The sequence below is a fragment of the Narcine bancroftii genome, chromosome 2 (genome assembly GCF_036971445.1).
Source record: "Narcine bancroftii isolate sNarBan1 chromosome 2, sNarBan1.hap1, whole genome shotgun sequence".
Classification (NCBI taxonomy): domain Eukaryota; kingdom Metazoa; phylum Chordata; class Chondrichthyes; order Torpediniformes; family Narcinidae; genus Narcine; species Narcine bancroftii.
The window spans coordinates 346,002,612-346,027,146 of record NC_091470.1 but is presented as its reverse complement, the minus strand read 5'-3'; the positions used below and the strand labels follow the sequence as shown (position 1 = coordinate 346,027,146).

At 43.1% G+C, this 24,535-nt stretch overlaps 1 protein-coding gene across 1 annotated transcript in view; it reads left to right on the top strand.

Moving 5' to 3' along the window:
• The window catches only part of LOC138755742 (collagen alpha-1(XXII) chain-like), a 106,557-nt gene that overhangs the window by 18,408 nt on the left and 63,614 nt on the right, over window positions 1-24,535 (top strand). Inside the window, exons 9-14 of the mRNA XM_069922248.1 lie at window positions 1,197-1,250; window positions 8,136-8,189; window positions 15,849-15,953; window positions 16,818-16,862; window positions 21,110-21,178; window positions 24,475-24,510. Of these exons, the coding sequence (XP_069778349.1) occupies window positions 1,197-1,250; window positions 8,136-8,189; window positions 15,849-15,953; window positions 16,818-16,862; window positions 21,110-21,178; window positions 24,475-24,510 (363 nt within the window). The remainder of the gene's footprint in view (window positions 1-1,196; window positions 1,251-8,135; window positions 8,190-15,848; window positions 15,954-16,817; window positions 16,863-21,109; window positions 21,179-24,474; window positions 24,511-24,535) is intronic.

Below are 24,535 nucleotides of genomic sequence, written 5' to 3'. Positions count from 1 at the left end.
AAAGTGCAAAAGGACCTGGGCGTCCTCGTGCAAATGCTATGTTGGCCTTCATTTCAGGAGGAATATTGTTCAAGAGTATTGATGAGGCTCTTTAGAGCATTGGTGAGACATCATTTGGAGTACTGTATGCAGTATTGGGCCACTATCTTAGAAAGGATGTGATGCTGTTGGAGAGGGTGCAGAGGAGATTTACGAAGATTATTCCTGGAATGCAATGAGCAACGTTTGGCAGCTCTTGGATTGTATTCATTGGAGTATAGAAGAATGAGAGGGGATATCATACAGTCATTTTGAATTTTGAAAGGTTTTGATAGAGTGGATGTAGATAAGATGTTTCCCTTGGTGGGTGAATCAAGGACAAGGGGTCACAGTCTTAATATTAGAAGTTATCCGCTCTAAACAGAGATGAGGAAGGACTTCTTTATACAGAGGCTTGTGGATCTGTGGAACTTACTGTCACATACAGCGGTGGAGGCCACATCATTGGGAGAATTTAAACAGGAAATTGATAAGTATATATGGGGAAAAGGCTGGAAATTGGAACTAGGTGTGAGCATAGTTCAGCTGAGTGTAGAGTCACGGAACAGTCTCGATGGGCCTAGTGGCCTGCTTCTGTTTCTTTATCTTGTGATATTGACCTGCCAAATTGCCCAGTTGGCCAGGTCACTTACTCCTGTGACTGCAGCCAGCTGCCTCTCCACAAATTACTCCCATCACCAACCATCATTATGTTACTCACATCAAGTTCATTATCATCCGATTCTACAAGTAGAACCTGACAAAACACCATTCTCTGGACTTCGTGAATAAACCTGTAGGTAAACACGAAATAAACACTGATTGTCAGTGCTGTTTGCATCAAACCCCATCATGTGTTTTCAAACCCCATTCCAATTGAATGCTGGCAGAGCTGTGCCTTCAGCTGATTCTAATTCTCTAAGCAACTCTACACCATGGACCACATTACATTTAACTTGAGTTTTCAACTGCCCTTTAAGTCCATCAAGTCTATAATTAACTAGGTTCACAACAGCTTCCTGTTAACTGAACAGTTCCAGTTAATGGTTTTGGATGGTTTTAAAGTCATCATGCCACAATTTTATTTCACATCTTCTTCAGTGATCAATTCAATGTATGATAGACTAACATCTTTAGCAGCTTTGGAGGTATGTTAGCTTTTAATTGTCTCATTACAGGGTGTTATTGGAAGACCAGGTCAACCAGGCCCACATGGAGTACCAGGAAATGTGGTAAGATCAAAGGAATTATTGCTGGTGGGGTATTATTTCATGAGAGTGAGAGAGAGGATTGGTTCGTAGGGAAGTAGTGGAGGGAGAGAAGATGGTGAGGCTGATTGAGATACTTATTGAAATGCTATTTAATGACTCTTTAGTATATATTTTAAAAATGATCACACGATGTGGCAAAGAGAAAGAGAGATGAGAAAAATCAGATTTGATGTATACTTGGAGCCTGAGTACACAATTGCCAAGGAACAATATTCAAGTTAATTAATGATGTTGTCTTATCTAGAAACTGAGCAGGTTTCAAACATTGGTGAAAGGCAACAATTTCATTTGCTGTTGTGGGTCAATTTGAAGGCCGAACATTTTATTGGACTCGGAGAGCTCCATGTTGAGTGCACCAAAGTGTGCAACAAAGGAAGAAGGAGATATGTATTAATTAAATAAGATATAGTTTTCAAATTCATTTATGGATCCTGATGAGATGCAACTTAATCAGGACTATTGCATGCTTGCACATACCTCAATCCTAGAGAATGGCAGTTTCAATGACGCAACAAATATTCATTTTAATGAACCTACAGAGATGTAGGTTGACTTACATGGCTGAGCTTTGGATCATTTGTCATAATGATTACATTAGGCTTCAACTTGTGATGCCCAATCCAAATGGCACTCAGTTCATCAGTATGACTTCTGCAAAGGTGCACCATATTGTTCACCATAATAACACAGTCTCCCAGAATTAGTGTAGTCAGTCCACTGCTGCATTCTCTCTATACCCCCGACTGTACAGTTAAAAACCATTCCAACTCCATCTACAGTTTTGCTGACAACACCACAATAGTGGGCTGGGTATCAAACAATTATGAGCCGAATGAGGAAAGAGATTGAAATGGTTGACACATGGTGCCAAGATAGTAACCTCTCTCACAACAGTGATACGATTAAGGAGATAATGATTGACTTCAGGAGAGGGGACAGGGTTGATGCCCCGACCACATTAATGGCACTGAAACTGAAAGAGTAGATAGTTTTAAGTTCTCAGGAATAAATTTCCCCAATGACCTGACCTGGGCAAGCTCATCAAAGTGACAATCAACAAAGTGCACCAACACCTCTGAAAAGATTAAGGAAGTTTGGCATTTTCCCCTAGTCCCTCCACAACTTCTACAGGTGTACCATCAAAAGCATACTTACTGGATGAATCATAGTGTGGTATGGAAGCTGCGCTGCTTAAGATTAGAATAAACTGTGGAAGGCAGGACAACAAAAACTTCTGGTGCCCAGCAAAGGCAAACAACATATTGAAGGACCATGAAATCCCAGAGCCTTCTTCCCGTCCTCTAATTGGGAAGAAAGCTTAAGAGTGTGAAAACATGTACCAATAAAGCCAGTTTCTTCACTGGAGTCATCAGGCTCCTGAATGAAGCCGATAACACTGCTCTCAAGCTTCCCTTGATTAGTACTAATTGAGCTTCATTTTCATTGTAATTCTACATTTTGTAAATTGTGCTCTATACATGGAATGTATGTAATTCCAGAGATAACCTTTTGGTGTGTTCACAGAAGAACCCTTCTCACATTACTGGATATTTTGAGACAAATAAACAAACGTAATTGAATAAATTTGCTCAGACCAGGTAAAGAGAAGAAAATATTGGCCCACCCCATTTCATAGACATCCCCTAGATCTGACAAATTCAGCATCTCACATATCACCATTTCTGAGGCCAATTCCATTTAAAATCACCAGAATTTTGCCGTCTCTCCAAACCCATTTTCACCTAAATGCTTCATGAACCCCCACCATTCACCTAAATGTAAGAATCTCTCATTCCCAGAACTCCTGGGTTTCTTGTCCATGGGGTCACAGGCTCCCTGCAAATGAAGACACCAAAGTGGGAATTTGTCTAATTGCACCTACTTGGCAATTGGGTTCAGAGGGGCAACAGTGATGCATTAAGTTCTGATTTTCTCTGGCACTTTTGCTCCCTTTTCCCTCTTCTTTGAACAATGGTTTGAACCATTGCCATCCATTCAATCATCACGATATTCAGAACTCAGTTAATAGGTACATTACTGCAATGGGATATTTAAATCTACTGATTAGTTATGGAGAGGGTAGGGATAAGTAAAGTGAGAGTTTTGGAGCTTTGAGAGTCAATAAGGGTGGATAAGTCTCCTGGCCCCGATGGAATTTTTCCAAGGACTTTAAGGGAGGTCAGGGAGCAAATATTGGGGGCACTGACAGTGATTTTTCAAAGATCACAGGAGGAAGGTATGGTAATTCAGGATTGGAGGGTTGTGAATGTAGTTCCATTGTTTAAAAAAGGCATTAGGTGTAGGCTAAATAATTATCAGCCAGTAAGTTTGACTTCGGTGGTGGAGAAGGTTATGGAGGGTATTCTTCGCGATAGTATATACACATGGAGGGGCCTGCCTCCCATTCTTGATATCCCCTCTCATTCTTCTATACTCCAATGAATACAATCCAAGAGGCAGGCCCCTCCAGCCCGGGTAAGAAACCTGCATAGGAGAAGGCCACTCCGATATAAAACCTACGACCCAAGGACCTCGCTGCCACGTCCCAGCTTGCTTGGCCACGGCACACGAACCATGGGTGTAAAGGGTGGGGCCAGTACTGCGCGCACTGCACTCCACCTAAAGCTCCTTTGCGCAGGCCCGAGGACAGGTCCACGTCCTCCCCCTCCACGTCCTCCCCCTCCACGTCCTCCCCCTCCACGTCCTCCCCCTCCACGTCCTCCCCCTCCACGTCCTCCCCCTCCACGTCCTCCCCCTCCACGTCCTCCCCCTCCACGTCCTCCCCCTCCACGTCCTCCCCCTCCACGTCCTCCCCCTCCACGTCCTCCCCCTCCACGTCCTCCCCCTCCACGTCCTCCCCCTCCACGTCCTCCCCCTCCACGTCCTCCCCCTCCACGTCCTCCCCCTCCACGTCCTCCCCCTCCACGTCCTCCCCCTCCACGTCCTCCCCCTCCACGTCCTCCCCCTCCACGTCCTCCCCCTCCACGTCCTCCCCCTCCACGTCCTCCCCCTCCACGTCCTCCCCCTCCACGTCCTCCCCCTCCACGTCCTCCCCCTCCACGTCCTCCCCCTCCACGTCCTCCCCCTCCACGTCCTCCCCCTCCACGTCCTCCCCCTCCACGTCCTCCCCCTCCACGTCCTCCCCCTCCACGTCCTCTCCCTCCACGCCTTCCCCCTCAAAAGATGCTCACAAACTCAAGCTAGCATGCTGGAACATCAGAACCATGCTAGACAAGGCTGACAGCCACCGACCTGAACGTCGGTCTGCCCTCATTGCACATGAACTCCTCAGACTTGACATCGACATAGCCGCTCTCAGTGAAGTCCGCCTGGCAGATGTAGGCAGCCTCCAAGAACGCGGCGCGGGCTACACACTCTACTGATCTGGCAAGCCTTCGGATGAACGACGCCTATCTGGTGTAGGCTTCATGGTCAAGAGCTTCATTGCCTCCAAACTCGAAAACCTTCCGACAGGCCTCTCGGACCGAATCATGTCCATGCGATTCCCCCTTCAGAACAAGCGTCACATCACCCTCATCAGTGTCTATGCTCCAACCCTCCAGGCGGAACCAGCAGAAAAGGACAAGTTCTACACCGACCTGCGCAACATCATCCAACGCACCCCTACAGCCGACAAGGTGGTCATCCTGGGCGACTTCAACGCTCGTGTCGGCAAAGACTCAGAAACCTGGCCAGGAATCCTGGGCAAGCATGGCGTCGGCAAGTGCAACGACAATGGGCGCCTCCTGTTGGAGCTCTGCGCAGAACAGCGGCTTGTCATTACAAACACCCTTTTTCAGCAGAGGGACAGCCTTAAGACCACCTGGATGCATCCCCGATCCAAACACTGGCACCTCCTGGACTACATCCTGGTGCGAGAAAGTGACAAACGAGATGTGCTCCACACCAGGGTCATGCCTAGCGCGGAATGCCACACTGACCACCGGCTGGTTCGCTGCAAGCTCAACCTTCACTTCAAACCAAAGCCCAGGAACAATAAAGCCCCCAGAAAGAGGTTCAATGTTGGAAACCTGCAGTCAGACGAAGCGAGAGGAAACTTCCAGGCAAACCTCAAAGCAAAGCTCGACGATGCAACCCGCCTCACGGACCCGTCCCCTGAAACCCTCTGGGATCAGTTGAAGACTACCATACTGCAATCCACTGAAGAGGTACTGGGCTTCTCCTCCAGGAAAAACAAGGACTGGTTTGACGAAAACAGCCAGGAAATCCAGGAGGTGCTGGCAAAGAAGCGAGCTGCCCACCAGGCTCACCTTACAAAGCTGTCCTGTCCAGAGAAGAAACAAGCCTTCCGTCGCGCATGCAGCCATCTTCAGCGCAAACTCCGGGAGATCCAAAATGAGTGGTGGACTAGCCTCGCCAAACGAACCCAGCTCAGCGCGGACATTGGCGACTTCAGGGGTTTCTACGAGGCTCTAAAGGCTGTGTACGGCCCCTCACCCCAAGTCCAAAGCCCGCTGCGCAGCTCAGACGGCAAAGTCCTCCTCAGCGACAAGATCTCCATCCTCAACCGATGGTCAGAACACTTCCAATCTCTTTTCAGTGCCAACCGCTCAGTCCAAGATTCCGCCCTGCTCCAGCTCCCTCAACAGCCCCTAAGGCTAGAGCTGGATGAGGTTCCCACCCTGGATGAGACATATAAGGCAATCGAACAACTGAAAAGTGGCAAAGCAGCAGGTATGGATGGAATCCCCCCAGAAGTCTGGAAGGCTGGCGGCAAAACTCTGCATGCCAAACTGCATGAGTTTTTCAAGCTTTGTTGGGACCAAGGTAAACTGCCTCAGGATCTTCGTGATGCCACCATCATCACCCTGTACAAAAACAAAGGCGAGAAATCAGACTGCTCAAACTACAGGGGAATCACGTTGCTCTCCATTGCAGGCAAAATCTTCGCTAGGATTCTACTAAATAGAATAATACCTAGTGTCGCCGAGAATATTCTCCCAGAATCACAGTGCGGCTTTCGCGCAAACAGAGGAACTACTGACATGGTCTTTGCCCTCAGACAGCTCCAAGAAAAATGCAGAGAACAAAACAAAGGACTCTACATCACCTTTGTTGACCTCACCAAAGCCTTCGACACCGTGAGCAGAAAAGGGCTTTGGCAAATACTAGAGCGCATCGGATGTCCCCCAAAGTTCCTCAACATGATTATCCAACTGCACGAAAACCAACAAGGTCGGGTCAGATACAGCAATGAGCTCTCTGAACCCTTCTCCATTAACAATGGCGTGAAGCAAGGCTGTGTTCTGGCACCAACCCTCTTTTCAATCTTCTTCAGCATGATGCTGAACCAAGCCATGAAAGACCCCAACAATGAAGACGCTGTTTACATCCGGTACCGCACGGATGGCAGTCTCTTCAATCTGAGGCGCCTGCAAGCTCACACCAAGACACAAGAGAAACTTGTCCGTGAACTACTCTTTGCAGACGATGCCGCTTTAGTTGCCCATTCAGAGCCAGCTCTTCAGCGCTTGACGTCCTGCTTTGCGGAAACTGCCAAAATGTTTGGCCTGGAAGTCAGCCTGAAGAAAACTGAGGTCCTCCATCAGCCAGCTCCCCACCATGATTACCAGCCCCCCCACATCTCCATCGGGCACACAAAACTCAAAACGGTCAACCAGTTTACCTATCTCGGCTGCACCATTTCATCAGATGCAAGGATCGACAATGAGAGAGACAACAGACTCGCCAAGGCAAATAGCGCCTTTGGAAGACTACACAAAAGAGTCTGGAAAAACAACCAACTGAAAAACCTCACAAAGATAAGCGTATACAGAGCCGTTGTCATACCCACACTCCTGTTCGGCTCCGAATCATGGGTCCTCTACCGGCACCACCTATGGCTCCTAGAACGCTTCCACCAGCGTTGTCTCCGCTCCATCCTCAACATCCATTGGAGCGCTTACATCCCTAACGTCGAAGTACTCGAGATGGCAGAGGTCGACAGCATCGAGTCCACGCTGCTGAAGATCCAGCTGCGCTGGATGGGTCACGTCTCCAGAATGGAGGACCATCGCCTTCCCAAGATTGTGTTATATGGTGAGCTCTCCACTGGCCACCGTGACAGAGGTGCACCAAAGAAAAGGTACAAGGACTGCCTAAAGAAATCTCTTGGTGCCTGCCACATTGACCACCGCCAGTGGGCTGATATCGCCTCAAACCGTGCATCTTGGCGCCTCACAGTTTGGCGGGCAGCAACCTCCTTTGAAGAAGACCGCAGAGCCTACCTCACTGACAAAAGGCAAAGGAGGAAAAACCCAACACCCAACCCCAACCAACCAATTTTCCCCTGCAACCGCTGCAATCGTGTCTGCCTGTCCCGCATCGGACTTGTCAGCCACAAACGAGCCTGCAGCTGACGTGGACTTTTTACCCCCTCCATAAATCTTCGTCCGCGAAGCCAAGCCAAAGATATACACATATCTGGATAGGCAGGGATTGATTAGGGGCACCCTAAAGGCACCCTAAACCCTAAAGGTGATTCCACCTTTCCTTACAAGAAACTCCCGAGTGTGTTGGGCATCCAATATTCAGGGACAGCAATATTTCATAGAAGATGCATTTCTTCTAAAGACGGCATGGTTAACATACCAGTTAGCACAACATTATTACAACAAGACCGGGGTTGAATCCTGTGTGTACGTTCTCCGAGTGTCTGCGTGGGTTTTCTTCTGGTGCTCCGGTTTCCTCCCACCCTTCAAAATGTATTGGAGGGGTTGTCAGTTAATTAGGTGTAATTGGCCGACAGGAGCTCATGGGCCAAAAGGGCCTGTTACCATGAATTAAAATAAATAAATAAAAGTGCCATTATTGTCTTTGCTACAGGGACTCCCTGGAGTGCCTGGTCCTTCAGGCAAGGATGGTCTCAGAGGGGAGAAGGTAAGAATGCTGTTGTCATTAATGGGACTAGATATCCTATCAGTTAAACCAGATAGCAATGTAAATATCTTTTGGAATCCTGTGTTTTAAAATGACTATAAATTAAAAGGGAGCAGTAAGATCCCAAAGATCAGAGGCAGATGCAGGGAATCGAACGAGAGGTCAGAAACTAGGGGTCGGAATAATCAGCCAGCTCGAGTTTAAATTGGAGAATCCTAAGCAGCCAAGATTGAACCATGAACGACCAGGAATTTGAAGGGGGAAAGATCAGGAGCTTGGAATTGAAAGTGTGGCCAGACAAAGGTCAGAAGGGATGGAAGTGGGAGAGGAGCGCAGAAAAGCACAGCACAAGAACAGGCCCTTCTGGCCACAATGATTGTGTTGACAGTAATACAGATTTGCATATGGTCTACATTCCCCGCCTTTTCATGTGTTTGGGCAAATATTTTACAAATAGTTCTATCATATTCATTTCTACTTCCCACAGCAGTGCATACAAGAAAATTTGTCCCATAAATGATGTTTGTCAAACCTCTCTTTTAAGCAAATCAACCAAGGGCATTGGAGGAGGAGAGGGATCATCGCTAGTGATTGGATGGGAATGGAGATTGGTCAACTGTCAAAGACTGGGGGGAGAGGGGCAGGAATGGTCAATAGCCAGGGAAACCTCTCCATCAGGGATAAAGGAGGGTCAGCAGCCATGAATTAGAATGTGTGTGGGTATTGGAGGAGGGGGAAGGGGATATTAGGCACCAGCCAGAAATTGCTGATGTTTCAAGTCAAGACTGCATCAGGATTGGAAATGTCCATATTTCCTTTCCCCTCCAGTCCTGCTCAAACATTCTAGCATCTGTGATCTCTTGTGCTTCTGTCTTTGTTATTATTATATAAAACGTGTTTCTTTCTTCACAGGTAGAACAGCGAGATACAACCATTTTCTATCTTTTTAGGATATAATTCCAGCAAACACATTTTATTCAGAGTTCATTAAGAAAGCTGTTCTGGGAATAGTGGTTGACTAGATCCTTTGAGGAACTAACTGTCCCTGCCCCAAACTCCCTTCTGGATTGAACTTTTTTAAGGATGGGCATATCCGTAAGCTTAAATTAAAAAAAAAAGATGTTCAACATGATAGAAGTAGATTCCAACCATTGAAATTCGTGCCGCTCAGTTACACTTGATTATCTACAATCCCCTATATTTTGGAGGATGGGAGAAAACCAGATCACCCGATTAAAACCCACACAGGTTTACAGGGAGAACATATGAACTCCTTAAAGATAGTGCTGGATGTGAACCTGGGTAGCTGGTACTGTAATAGTATTAACCACTGTGTTAACCGTGGTACTCACAAGCCTTGAGGTTTTTCTTGGATTATGGAGGAGAAAAAGAGGGAAGTGTCCAGATTCCTGAAAGTGTAATGTTTACTCTCTGAGAGTAAATAGCCTTTTGAGAGAAGGAAAGAACAACCAGTTTTTATGAAACTTACAAAAAAACTGGATCTTCTGGGAAATCGGAAATAAAAACAAAAAAAAGGTTCAAAGCACTTATATATGATGGTACTTACATCATATATAAACTGGACATTCTTTACCCTGAGGGAGAAGCAGTATTACATCTTATTGGTAGTGTAAAAAAAACTGTAAGCAGATAAAGCAATGTAAACAAACTGTGCAATACTGAGAGAGGAAAGTAAGAGTACCTAAATGAGTCTCTGAGTTTGTCGTTGAGGAGTCTGATGGTGGAGGGGTAACATCTGCTCCTGAACCTAGTGGTGCGAGTCTTGTGGCACCTACACCTCTTTCCTGATGGCAGCAGCGAGAACAGAACATGTGCTTGGAATATTCAGCAACTGAGGAAAAATTGGGTTAACATTTCAGGTCGATGAACCATTTTCGGAGAGGTGAGGAAATGAAGGTGTGCTTAAGCTGTAGAGAGGCAGAACAAATGAAATATTAGTGTTAGGTAGAGACTGAAGTTGTCTGGGTCTCAGAATGCTTTCAGTAATACCTGGTTAATAAAAATATGTTGCCGTTTAGTTGTATCATTTGCCAGCTATTTTTTAGTACTTACTGACTTTATGCAAGTTTTTATTTTCTCATTGGTCTAGGTTATTGCCTTTAGATAACCATATAACCATTTACAGTGTGGAAACAGGCCATGTTGGCCCTTTGAGTCAACTTTGGCCCAACTCTATCAGCTCAACCCTCCTGCTCTCTGCCAATAACCCTGCAACCCCCTCACCTCCAACCTTCTCTTAAATGACAGAAGGGACCCTGCTGCAACTATCTCTTTTGGAAGATCATTCCATTCTACCACCATTCGCTGTAAAAAAGTATCCTCTAATATTTCTCCTAAAGTTTTGCCTCCTTACCCTTAACTCATGGCCTCTTGTTCCAACCTCCCCTGCCCTCAGGGGAAAAAGTCTATTTATGTCTAGTCTATCTATTCTTTTCATAATTTTAAATACCTCTATCAAGTCCCCTGTCAGTTGTCTACATTCCAATGAATAAAGTCCCAGTCTCCTTCATCTCTCCCTGTAATCCAGATGCTGTGAGCCAGGCAACATCCATGTAAATCTTCTCTGCACTCTCGCTACCTTATCTATATCCTTTCTAATAATTTGGACACCAGAACTGAGCACAGTACTCCAAACCTGGCCTCACCAATGCCTTAAACAGCTGCAGCATCAATTCCCAGCTCCTATACTCTGTACTATGATTTATGAAGGCCAGCATACCATATGCCTTCTTAACCTCCCTGTCTACATGGGAATCCACCTTCAGTGAACTCTGTACCATAACCCCCAGGTCCCTCTGTTCCTCTGCATATGTCAATCCCCTCCCCTTAACTGCATTATGTCCTATTCAGGTTATTTTTACTGAAATGCAACACCTCACTTGTCTACATTGAATTCCATCTGCCATCTTTCAGCCCACTCTTCTAAATAAACCAAATCCTTCTGTAATCCAAGAAAATCTACCTCACTATCTAACATTCCCCCTATTTTCATATCATCCACATATTTTCTTATCAAGTTAACCATACCCTTCTCTAAATCAGTGATGTAAATGATAAACAATAAGGGACCAGGCACCGATCCCTGAGGCACCTCGCTTGTCGCAAGCTTCCAACCTGTCAGACGGTTGTCCACCATGATTCTCTGCTGTCTATCGTCCATCCATGTCACAATCTCTCTACTAATACCTAGTGACTGAAATTTCTTTATTAACCTTCCTTGAAGAAATTTATCAAAAGCCTTACTAAAATCCAAATAGATCACATCAACCCCTTTACCTTCATCCACTTTGTTTTTGTCACCTCCTCAAAAAACTCAACAAGGTTCGTCAAACATGACTTTTGCTTTACAAACCCATGCTGGGTGCCCCTAATCAATCCCTGCCTATCCAGATATGTGTATATACTATCGCGAAGAATACCCTCCATAACCTTCTCCACCACCGAAGTCAAACTTACTGGCTGATAATTATTTAGCCTACACTTAATGCCTTTTTTAAACAATGGAACTACATTCACAACCCTCCAATCCTGAAGTACCATACCTTCCTCCTGTGATCTTTGAAAAATCACTGTCAGTGCCCCCAATATTTGCTCCCTGACCTCCCTTAAAGTCCTTGGAAAAATTCCATCAGGACCAGGAGACTTATCCACCCTTATTGACTCTCAAAGCTCCAAAACTCTCATTTTACTAATACCTACCCTCTCCATAACTAAGCCCTTTGCCTCACTTATTTCATATAGCCTAATGTCCCTTTCCCTCATTAATACAGACAAGAAAAAATTGTTCAATATCTTTCCCATCTCATACAGTTTCTTACATAGTTCTCCGGTCCCATCATCCAATGGACCTACTCTATCCTTAACCCTCCTTTTACTGTTCATGTATCTATAAAAACCCTTTGCTTTATTAGCTATGGACTCCTCATACCTTCTTTTTGCCTTTCTAATTTCCCTCTAAGGTTCTTCCTGCAATCTAAGTAACGATCATACATCTCCTCAATCCCCCGTTTTTTGCATAGGTCTCCCTCTTGTCCCAAACCAACTTCTTAATTTTTCCAGAAAACCATGGCTCCCTTGAACCTTTGGATTTCCCTTTCAGCCTGACTGGAACATAAAGATCCTGTACTCTCAAAATCTCACCCCTAAATGCCCCCCAAATTTCCTCTACATCCTTTCCGGCAAAAAGATCAGCCCACAGAACTCTTTGCAAATCCCTTCTCATTTCTCCAATCCGGGCTCGGACCTGACCTATCTCTTTCCATCATTAAGTTAAAGCTAATGGACCCATGATCACTGGATCCGAAGTTCTCTCCAACACTTACCTCCGTCACCTGCCGTATTTCATTTCTAAACAACACATCTAACACTGCTCCCCCTCTAGTGGGCGTCTCAACATATTGCTGCAAAAAACAATCCTAAACACATTGCATAAAAACTCAGCCATATTGTCCTTTTACTTACTGTGTTTCCCAATCTATGTTTGGAAAATTAAAATCCCCCAACACCACCCTATTTCTACTGCACATTTCACCTATTTCCTTGCATATTTGCTCTTCTAGTTCCCTTTCTCTATTTGGAGGCCTATAATATACCCCTATAATAGTAACCTCATCCTTCTTATTTTTTAGTTCTAGCCACACTGCCTTCCTCAATGAGCCCTCCAGTCTATCTTGCCTCAGCACCACTGTAATATCCTCCCTAACAAGTAATGCCACACCTCCCCCTTATTCCACCAACTCTGTCAAATTTAAAGCAGCAAAATCCTGGAACATTTAACTGCCAGTCACAACCCTCCTTCAACCATGTCTCACTAATGGCCACAACATCATGTCAATCCACACCTTTAGCTCATCCAATGTCCTTACTACGCTCCTTGCATTGAAATAAATACATCTCAGGGATCACCTACATCCTACCTTCTGCATATCCTCCTCTCTACCATTTTCACAGTTGTCACAACAAGATCTTTTTATTTCTTCCTGCTGTTCCTCCCACAAATTATTTAAATAAGCCTCCTAGCCTACTAACTCTCTCCCTGCTGTCCTGTCTAACTTGAAACCTGTCTCCCACCATACTAGTTTAAACACCCCCCCACCCCCGACAGCCCTAGCAAATGCCCCTGCTAGGAGACTGATCCCTCTGGGATTTAGATGTAACCCATCATTACGGTATAGGTCCCATCTCCCACAAAAAAAGGCCCCAGTGGTCCAAAAACTTGAAACCCTGTCTCTTACTCCATCCCGTTAGCCACGTGTTTAACCTCCACCTGATTCTATTCCTGCCCTCACTGTCACGTGGCAGAGGAAGCAATCCAGAGATTACACCCTTACAGTCCTGCTTCTAAGCTCCCTACCCAACTCCTTATACTCATTCTGCAGGACCACTTCCTCCTTCCTTCCAACATCATTGGTACCAACATGCACCACAACCTCAGGCTCTTTACCCTCCCCTTTTAGAATGTTCTGGACACACATAGTCATATCCCGGACCCTGGCACCAGGGAGGCAAACCACCATCTGGTTTTCCTTATCGCATCCACAAAAAACCTCTGTCTGTCCTCCTAACCATTGAATCCCCTATGACTATTGCCCTTTTCCTCTTATCCCTACCTTTCTGGGCCACAGAGGTTGACCACACCTCTACCCACCATAGTCTGACTATCCCCTTCTTCAGTACTCAAGGTGGAGTTCTGATTTCTGAGGATTTCAGATTCAGGTGCATTCACATGAACCTGACCCCCTCCCTTTCCTCCTCCTAATGGTAACCCACTGCCCCTCCTCCCGTGGCCCCTGTGCGACCACCTGCCTGTAGCTCCTGGCTACAATAGCCTCATTCTCCCTAACCAGAACGAGGTTATCTAGCTGCAGCTCAAGTTCCTTGAGCCGGTCCTTTAGGTCACATTTCTTGTCCATGATGGTCTCATTCTACCTAACCAGAGAGGTCATCAAGCTCCAGCTCAAGTTCCCTAACTCAGTCCCTTAGACGCTGCAGCTCAGTACACTTTGTGCGCACGTGGATGTCTGGGAGACGTGAAGACTCCATGACTTCCCACATGTGACACTGAGAGCAGAAAACTGCCCGCACACTCATCCTGCCTCCTTCACCTCATACCTTATTAAATTAACTGTGAATGTCTTACCTTTAGTTCAGCATGCTCGCCGAAGCCTTGGCTTGTCAAAGCCTCAGGGACCCACTCCTTCACTGTTTTAACAGAAAGATATCAATAAAATTGAAAGAGCGCAGAGAAGATTTACTAAGATGTTGCCAGGTCTTCAGGAGTTGAGTTACCGGGAAAGATAAAACAGGTTAGGACTATACTCCTTGGAATGAAGAAGAATGAGGGGAGACTTGATAGAGGTTTATAAGATTATGAGGGGTATAGACAGAGTAGATGTGAGAAGGATGTTTTGACTTAGATTGAGGGAGATAAATACGGCAGGTTATAGCTTTAGGCTGAAAGGGGAAAGATATAAGGGAAACATTAAGTGATTTTTTTTCATTCATAGAGTGGTAGGAATGTGGAATGAGGTGTCATTTGATGTAGTGAATACAGATTCAATCTTGAGTTTTAAAAATAAATTGGATAAATACTTGGATAGGAGTAGTCTGGAGGTTGTGGAATTAGAGTAGGTCAGTGGTACTAGCTAGTTTTATTGGTTGGCACAGACCAGAAGGATCAAATGGCCTGGTTTTTTTCTGTGCTGTAACATTCTATGATCCTATAGTTTTAGAAACAATTAACTGGCAGATCTTCTTTTTCTTCTAACTGTAGCCTAATAGCATCTCATGCAATGTCTTTGGTTACAATAGATATTTTGGGCCAGTAAGCCCGTGCAACCACTGGAATCTTCCAAGATTTTCTGTCATATAAGTAGCTTGCCCTGGCAATAAGAAGACATACCAAAAACCCCTCAGGCCTATATCAAATGGGGACCCCAAGGACTCATGGCCATGGGTTGGAAAGGGTCTTTTATCCAAGCAGACATCAATAAGAACCATGCTCCCAGTAACCAAGTGGAGTTGGGTTTCAGAGAAACAATGTTTTTGCATCTCCTTTTAAGGAGTTGTGGTTGTTTTGTAGATTCCTGTCCCCATGGTCTTTGAATGTTTTATATTAACATCCTTTGTCAATGCTATAAGGGGCAAGCAAACACCCCTTCCAATACAGGAAATGTACACTGGCAAGGCTATTTGCAACCCCAATTGGCCTGTTAAGGAATTCAAAGAGGTCTGATGTAAGGTGTCAATAACACCTCCAAAATCAGTAGATCTCAATGAATATATAAGATCTGTGTTGTGGCATAAACTGAATCATGGATGTGATTCTCAATCTAAACCCCCTGATGTGGCTTGATGCCATTTCCACACTTGATATCAGAATGTACATTCCCATATTCTCAATTACTCTATTTTGTCTTGCGACAAAGGGAGGCAGTTATGAGCAGTCTCTTGTAAGTAGCAACTGGCCAAACAAATGTGATAACAAACTACAAGTTTAACCCTTCAGTGTTACTCGAGGTTGGTTATAGATTTCTGAATTTGGCCAAGTTTTGTTGATGTAAATTGTAGGAATGTCATTTTTTTTCTCAAAATACTACAGAACAAGAGATTATTGTTCTTCCTGCTATCTCCGCACAGGGGGAACCTGGAAAGGATGGTGAGCCAGGGGCACCTGGGATTCGTGGTGACCCTGGGGCAGCTGGAATCCCTGGACCTCCAGGTGAAAGTGGAACTGGAAAAACTGTAAGTGAACTTCAGTTGAGCAACATTAGGAGTGTCAGCCCTTTGTCCTATGAACCTTTACCTGACTACACCTCTTCCCAACCTGTCCCTTGAAAAGATTCCATTCCATTCTCTCAATTTCTCCCGACTCCATTGATTCTGCTCCCAGAATGAGTACTTCCATGCCAGATCATAGATTCTTCAAACAACTTCTGCTACCTTGGTTTTCCCTCTACTACCATCAACTCAGCGCTCACCCGCATATCCTCCATTACCCACACATCTGCCCTGGCTGCCTCTGCTTCCACACACCACAGGATTCCTCTCGCCCTCACCTACCACCCCACAAGGCTCTACATCCAACATATCCTCCTCCACCATTTCCGCTACTTTCCAATGTGATCCCACTACTAGATTCATAGTACCCTCACCTCCCCTCTCTGCCTTCTGCAGGGATCACTCCCTCCATCACTCCTTTGTTCACTCCTCCCTCCCTATCAATTATCCCTTTGAGATCTACCCCTGTGACTGCAGGAAATGTGACTCCACTTGTGCCCAACCTCCTCTCTCGCCACCATTCGGGGGCCCAACAGCCCTTCCAAGTGATTCACTTGTGAATCTGCAGGTATAATGTACTGCATCCAAACCACCCCCCCCCCCAACTTTTTCCCCCATCATATTTCCATCTCTCCATTCCATCTCCTTTCACATAAACTTTTTACCTTATCCCTTATATACACTCAACACCTTTTGTGATCTGGATTCCTCCCCGAGCCAGCATTTTCTGAAATGTATTGTCACCAATACATCTTTGCTTTTTATGAATGCTGAAAGACTGGCTGCACACTTTCACTTATCTTAACCTTGACATTTGGTATGTTACAGGGACATCCTGGGAAGCCTGGCCTGCCAGGACTCCAAGGAACCAAGGTAAGAAAATATTTGAACCATTTTTAAACTGTATGGAACTAATTTAGAAATTTCTATTTCTATCTTGAGAATAGAAAGACACAAGACATTTTTTCCATCATTGATGATGCTTTTTATTCATTGTCAAATAACTGAAGATAATGAACTGTTCACATGCAAGGCAAGTCCGTCTGGAAGTTGTAGAACATAACAGGATGCGTCATGCAGTAGTTGGCTCTTAATATTCGTTGTTCCAAATGTGGCTTACTTTCCATTTTCAATTTCTGTAGGAGGTTTAGCGCCGTCTTCTTCCACCTCGACGTCCACGGCGCCTTCTCCTCCTTCTCCTTCGGCCACCACGTCTACCTCTTCCAGAACCTCTTACCAGGCTTCTTGCCATAGTGACTCTTTGGCTTGCCTCTGCTGACTGCTACCATTTCAAAAATGTTGGCATTTTATACTGGGCAATAGCAATTTTTCCCATGGCACCAATTGTGATGCGTCCAAGGGCTTCATATTCTTGCCCTTATAAGGTATCATTGAATATATTGGCACACAGTGTATCTGCCTACATTTCATGGCCTTTTATGGCATTGAAGTGTATTTGAAACAATTTTAGGCCTTTTCTCTTTATTCTTTTTTAAGTTAGATATTGCTGGCAATTTGATGAGCTGAGGCCAAAAAACTCAATAAAAACAATTGAATACTTTCTGTCTATTTCATCACATAATCTTAACAATCGTGAATGAAGGAAGAACTCTGATCTTGAATGGGTGTCAAAGAGGTGGTGGTTTGAAGAATTCAAATAGGCTTCAAAATGTGAGATGCAAATGAAGCAGAGAAAATGCCGGAATGAAAAGAGAAGCCAGGAGAGAGGGTGTATGCTTGGAGCTTGGGAAGGGAATGGAATGGAATCATGTAGATGGAATCAATTTACCATGCATTAAACCCAAGTTGTGAAAGAATGAAGCAATAGTATCAGAGAAGAGAAAGGATTTAAACATAATAAAATAAATTGTATTGAAAATGCTTTGGTTTATTCTGTTGTGGTCCTTATCAGTACATTTGTTTAACCAACCTGATTCAAAAGACTATCTTTTTTTATCTGAAGAAGGATCTCATTTAAATAGTTAGCTGGAGTAACTCCACTTTAATACTATTTCACTGGTTGACAGGTATGGTCAGCTGAGACATATGATGGTGAGGTTTCTCCTGCACATGAGTCTGAGGATACTGCCTTTCCCGTACTGGGAAGGTTGGCCTTCTTCCATCACAATGGTCCAATTTCAACCATCTAGAGGCTGGCCAGTTTCTCCTACTCTCTCCCTTGTGCCTCAGCTGATTCAGTCCCCATTGGAATCCTCACAAAATATCAACTGTCCATCACACATGTTATTGTCATCTTCCCCCCCCTCCACCCCCCCCAGCCAACTTTGTACAACACTGACTGAAACACATCTCAAAACAAGACCATATCTAACACAGCTGAACCAAAGAACTGTTAATCTTAGCAAGTGCCTGTCCTATACACTGGGCACATTTCTAAATAAAGCAACTTTAGTAAAAAAACAGCATACATAGAACAATATAGCACAGAAACTGGCCCTTCAGCCACAATATCTGTGCTGGACATGCTAAATTAAATTAAATCTCTTCTGCCTGTATATGATTTATATACAGCATCTCCATTCCCTGCATGTTCAAGTATCTATCTATACTACTAATGTACCTATTTCCACTGCTACTCCTAACAGCTTGCTCCAGACACTGTGTTTTAAAAAATAAATGGATCCACGTGTCTTTTTTTAAAATACTTTATTATACAGTTTTCATAAATGTAGAATATAAAATCCATATACATCCATCATTTTGATAACAATTAATTCTGACTACAAAAGATAAATTTAAACCCTCTCCCCTTAAAACTAAAAACCTCCCTAACCCTAACCCCAAAAATAAAAATCAATCATTAATTATACATGTGGATATTATATAATAAATTTAAAGAAAGAAGAAAGATAAGACCACTGAATTGTACTAGGGAAGGCCAGGGAACACCAAGGAATTAACTATCAACTGTTCTATCTGTGAGGTCACAGGGAGTAGTGATTAGAAAAGAACAATGTAAATCCACAATACTCTCTTATGTATATATGGGTTCCATATCTGTATACATTTCTTGAACCCCACCCCCCCACCTTTCACTTTAACTGTATGCAGATGGTCTACCCTATCTACACCTCTCATAATTTTGTAAACCTCTATCATCTCCCTTCAGCCTCTTAGTCCACAAATAACCCAACTCTTCTTTTAGCACATACTGTTTAATCCAGAAGTCTCTTCTGTCTCTTTCCAAAGCCTCCATATACTTCATGCAGTTGTGCAATCAGACTTGCGCACAATCCTTTATATAGCTGCAACATTGCTTATTTAATTTTGTATTAATGGACCAATGAATAAAGGCAAGTCCATAGCTCCCTGAAGATGGCCATGCAAGTTGACAGCAGTTTGCTGTGGACCTGGACCCTCACATCCTTCTGTATTATTAGTACTGTTAAGAATCCTGCCATTAACTGTGTACATTGACTGCCCTTGCATTTGACCTTCCAACATGCAACACCTCTTATTTGTTTGGATTAAACTCCATGTACCAAGTGTGAGACTTCACTTGGAATGTGGTGTGCAGTTCTGTTCACCCAGCGACCAGAAGGATATCAATAATTTGAAAGGAGAGAAGTGGATATTCAACAAGGTGTTGCAGGGATTGGAGGGCCTGAGTTACAATGAGAGGTTGGATAGGCTGGATCTTTATTTGTGGAGCATAGGTGACATTATAGAGGTTTTTAAAATCATTAGGGGGTCATGGATAAAGTAAATATTTTTTTTTTAAATTTAGACATATAGCATGGTAACAGGTCATTTTGGTTCATGAGTACATGCTCCCAAATTTACACCCCATTAACCTAAACCCCCAGTACATTTTGAACATTGGGAGGAAACCAGAGCTCCCGGAGAAAACCCTTACAGACATGGGGAGAACCCTTTACAGACGGTGTGCGACTCAAACCCTGGTATGATCCCAATCACTGGTGGTGTAAAGGTATTACACTAACCTCTACTCCAGCTGTGCCAACCTACTCCATTTCACAAGGCCGACGCTTAGGTTTGAAGGTAAATTGGAATGACTTCAGAGGCCCTTGAAGGTCAACATTTCAGTCAGTGGGTAGACAATATCCAGAACAAGTTGCCAAAGGATTCTATAGATCTGATCTGTTATAATTACCATGTTCGAAAGGCATTCTTTCCATTCAAATGGTGCTAGCTTGCAATCGCAGCTGGCTTGATATAGACAAGGTGGGCCAAAAGGCCTGTCTGATGCTGTATGACTGAATAATTTGTAACTGTCCTGTTGAATTCTTTGATAGTCTACTCTCCACAATTCCACCAATCTTTGTGTCATCTGCAGGCATATTAACCCATCTGTCCACATGTTTTTCTAGTCATTGTCCTCTCATCGCTTGCTGTGGAACACTGCTGGTCACAGACCTCTGGACTGAAAAACACCCTTTAACCACTCAGAGGGGAGTGTGTTCTGAGGGTTATGTCTAAACAACCACAAATCCTATCTTTTCCATCTGGGACAGTCTTATCAAAAGCCTAACTAAAGTCCATGTACTGGCCTATCCTTGTTCATCTCCTTTGTTACTTCCTCCAAAAGCTTAATCCTGTTAGTAAGACACAAAACCATGGCTTTCAAAATGTGTATAAATCATTTCCATAACATCCTCATCCTATTTCTGGATGTGAGGCTCACTAGCTTATAATTTCCTGAATTATCCCTACATCTCTTTCTGCAGAAAAGAACAAAAATGGCCCTTCTCCCATCACCTATTGTGAACAGTGACACAAAGATCTTTGGTTAAAGTCCCAGCCATCTCCTCACTTGCCTCTTTCAATAACTTGGGATGCATCCCATCAGCTCTGTGGAATTATTCATCTTTAGTGTTCTTCAGAAAACTGAGCACCACCTGCTCTCTTCACATTTCTTTTCCCTTGCATTTCTTTATTTCTTGCTGCGTTTATGTCCACCTTGTAACAGGTTAATCCTCAGATTAAACAATCATTTAACCCACCAATGGTTGAGAACAATGTTCTCATAAGATTAAGTTACCAGTACTAAGTGAGCATATAAGAATAAGCTACACTAACAAATTGCAGGCTAGAAAATTATTCAGCCTTAACATGAACCCTTCCTTTCTACCTTTCAGGGTGACCCTGGGGATCCTGGAATACCAGGTGTAAGGGGACCCTCTGGTGAAGGAAGCCCTGGACCATCAGTAAGTTAATTAATATATTGTTAAATGTACTTAAGAAATGATAATAGGTCAAATATTTAAAGGTGAGCCTTGCCTCAAATTTTAACGCTATAGAAATGTAATTGCTATGATTTATTTTTCAAGCCAAGTTTATTGAAAACTGATTGCGCATGTACATTCTGACATAACACACATACGAATAAACAATACATAATGCAGACTAGAATTCAAATATGCAAATAACCTTTGGTCATTCAGCATTCTCACTTTATTTAACAAATAAACATAAGTAGAGCTGTATAAAGAACGTCCTTCAGTGAAACCAGTAACTCTACTGAGGCATCTTGTGTCAGGCCTGTGCTTATAGGCTCCGCAGAGCCATAGCTTGTAGCAGCTAGCTATAACAATCCTGACACAAATTATAGCTGTATGCAGGTTAGCTCAGAAAGGACAATACAAACCCAGTTGAGTGGAGTTAACACTCTGAGCTTTATTAGACTCACAGCCCTGCTTTTATTCTCAAGGTGAGGGGCATGGTCCAAACCTCCTCAGAACTGATTGGTGTGTTTGTGATCCGCTTTCCCTGATAGGTCAGTTAAGCTCTTTTGGTTGTGGCTTTGTGCAGCCTGCTAGACCATTGTGTTTGTCGTTCATTTTGTGAGGCCCTGTGGGGGAGCTGCAATTGATACAATTGTATCAATTGATACAAGCCTGTTTTTAAAGGTCCCATTACATTTATTTCTATATATATTATATGTACTGTATTCACTCATACAATAAATTTTAAATTCAGAATATTATGATCTCCTCATGTACTGCACTCCTCACTACAAGCTACACTTGCAATTCTGAAGTATCCACCCTAGGCCTGGATAATTCGCTGTGCTCACTTCCCATGGAAACAAATAGTTGAAGAACAAATAGTTGTTTTCACATCCTGTTCTTCAACTATTGCTACAACATAATTGTTTTCATCACTTGGTATAGAATGTTAAATGTATTGCTTAAAAATGAAATGATGGTTAAAGTCACAATGTACCTATTAAGATTAAATCAGCATCTGGGCACCTTGTAACAGAAAATGGGGCCAGTAACAGAAATCCCCCTCTCATCAATCTATTGGATCTCCACGGCCTCTTCTTGAATTTGAATGAGTGATTGGGCACAATCCTGAGTCACTGACAAATAGTGACTGCTGGAGTAATAAAGTAAACAAGATCCATCTAATTTTCCACTATCCTACAAGATCCAATGACACAAAAGATCAAAGCAGTTAATCTCTGTCACTGAGTCTACACCAGATCAAAGGTATAAACAAAAATACTGCCTTTGTAACAAATAGATGCACAGAGCTGGAATACATTTCTTGTAGATTCACGTTTAGATGAAAATACTCACCGACTGTTCAAATTTAAAGACAATAGTTTTTCTTTTTAAAATCTAGTTTGGTCTATTTCCCTGTCAGTAAGATCTCAGTTCTTCACTCTAGATTGCAAAATAATTTAATGTCTTTCCAATTAAGTACCTGTATATTGATATGACTTTTGTTTCACCATTTGGCCGTCTGAAAAAGTCTTGACATGGATTTACTTTTGTGAGGTCATCATCAAGGTGGTCTGACCTCTTTATTTCACAAAATTTAGCTTGACCTTCATATATCTCTTCTGAAAGGAACAGGATATTGAAGATGAACTCATCTCACTTTGAAGTTGAGAATAAATTATCAGGGTGCTTTTTCACCATGCCAACAATTGTTGAATCTTTGTCTAAAATATAAAAGAATGACCTAAGGACATTATCATTTCAGAAGATTAATTTTTAGGTCTATCTCTTCTGATAATATCACAATTACTTACTCTATGATCCAGTTAGTTCACCAAATGTTACTATCAGAGCTTTTAAAGCCAGAGTTTTAATGCCTTAAAAAGGACAAGCCTACTGGATGGATTTATGCTCTGGTTATAATGCTGACAAAAAACAATTTTCAATACATAAAAGCTTAAAGCTCCATTATTTTAAAATGTAATGGAAGCCTGAGTGCAGCAGCATGAAGATCCCCCCTCAAAGGAAACATCTGCAGAACCATCTTTGGATTAAGATGAGATTTATGCTGTAGGGGTGAGCTAAGGTCCAAGCAGAGAACCATGAATAAATGTAAACGTAAACTGTGTTGTAGGATGATTATAATATGGATGTTTGCACTATGACGTCGAAACACCGAAATTCATGACTTGTTCACGACAATAAATTCTGATTCTGAGATTGGGTGATAGAATTCACAACTATGTTTTCAGTGCATGAATGGACATGGTGTTGTAAATGGACTTTGTCTAAATTTGACCAATAATCAAATTTTTATTTTTGTAATGCCCTTTGACTTTATAACCCCATCTGTGCAAACTGACTGTAGAATCATTGAGCTGAACTGCACAAACTAGGTCATTCAGCCCAAAATACATTGTCAAACAAGTTGGTATTCTGAATTAATCTCATTTGCCTGCATTTATTCTCTATCCTTCTAAACCTTTACTATCCATATGTCGGTTCAAACCTCTTTTGAACATTGTAATTAAACCCTCAAATGAAAAAAAAAGCTCTCTCTTCCCTTTAAACCTCTTCTCTTTCACCTGAAACCTCTGCCCTCCAGTTTAAGAATCATCTACCCTGGGCAAAAGGACAGAGAATATTCACTTTATTCATGTCTCCAACCAATTATGTGAACTACATTGTTATTAATATGAATAACAAATAGTACTAGTAATTCAAAAATAACTTTGAACTGCTAGTATATATTATTCATTATTATTAGTTTTGCAATGGTTTTCAAACTGCTCCCCAAGCTCACATACCACTTTAAGCAATCCCTATTGCCATATGTGCTCTGTGTAAGGGATTGCTTAAGGTGGTATGTGAGTGGAAGATAAAGTTTGAAAACCACTGTTTTAGTCGTACCTCATTGACTCATTATGTGCATGGTTTCATAACTCCAAAGGAAAATGGGCCAATCACAATTTTTCTCAAGCAAAATATTTCGGTAACAATTGATTCTCAACCTTCCCGTCCCACTCACATACCATCCCTTACTAATCATAGAGCACTTATGGCATAGAGAATGCTTAAAGTGGAATGTGAATTTAGGGGGGCAGTTTGAAAACCACTGATTAACATCCTTATATTTGATGAAAGAATGTTGTTTGTTGACCATGCATCTTCCTTTAACAATCATGTATTTCATTGCTCCTCACTGTTCATGACAGAAAATAAACCGCAAATTTATATGTTGGTTAAAAAATAATAATGTTTTTTTTTGTGTCTAGGGCCCTACAGGACCACAGGGTGAAAGAGGTCATCCGGTATGATAAAACATTCTGTCAATTC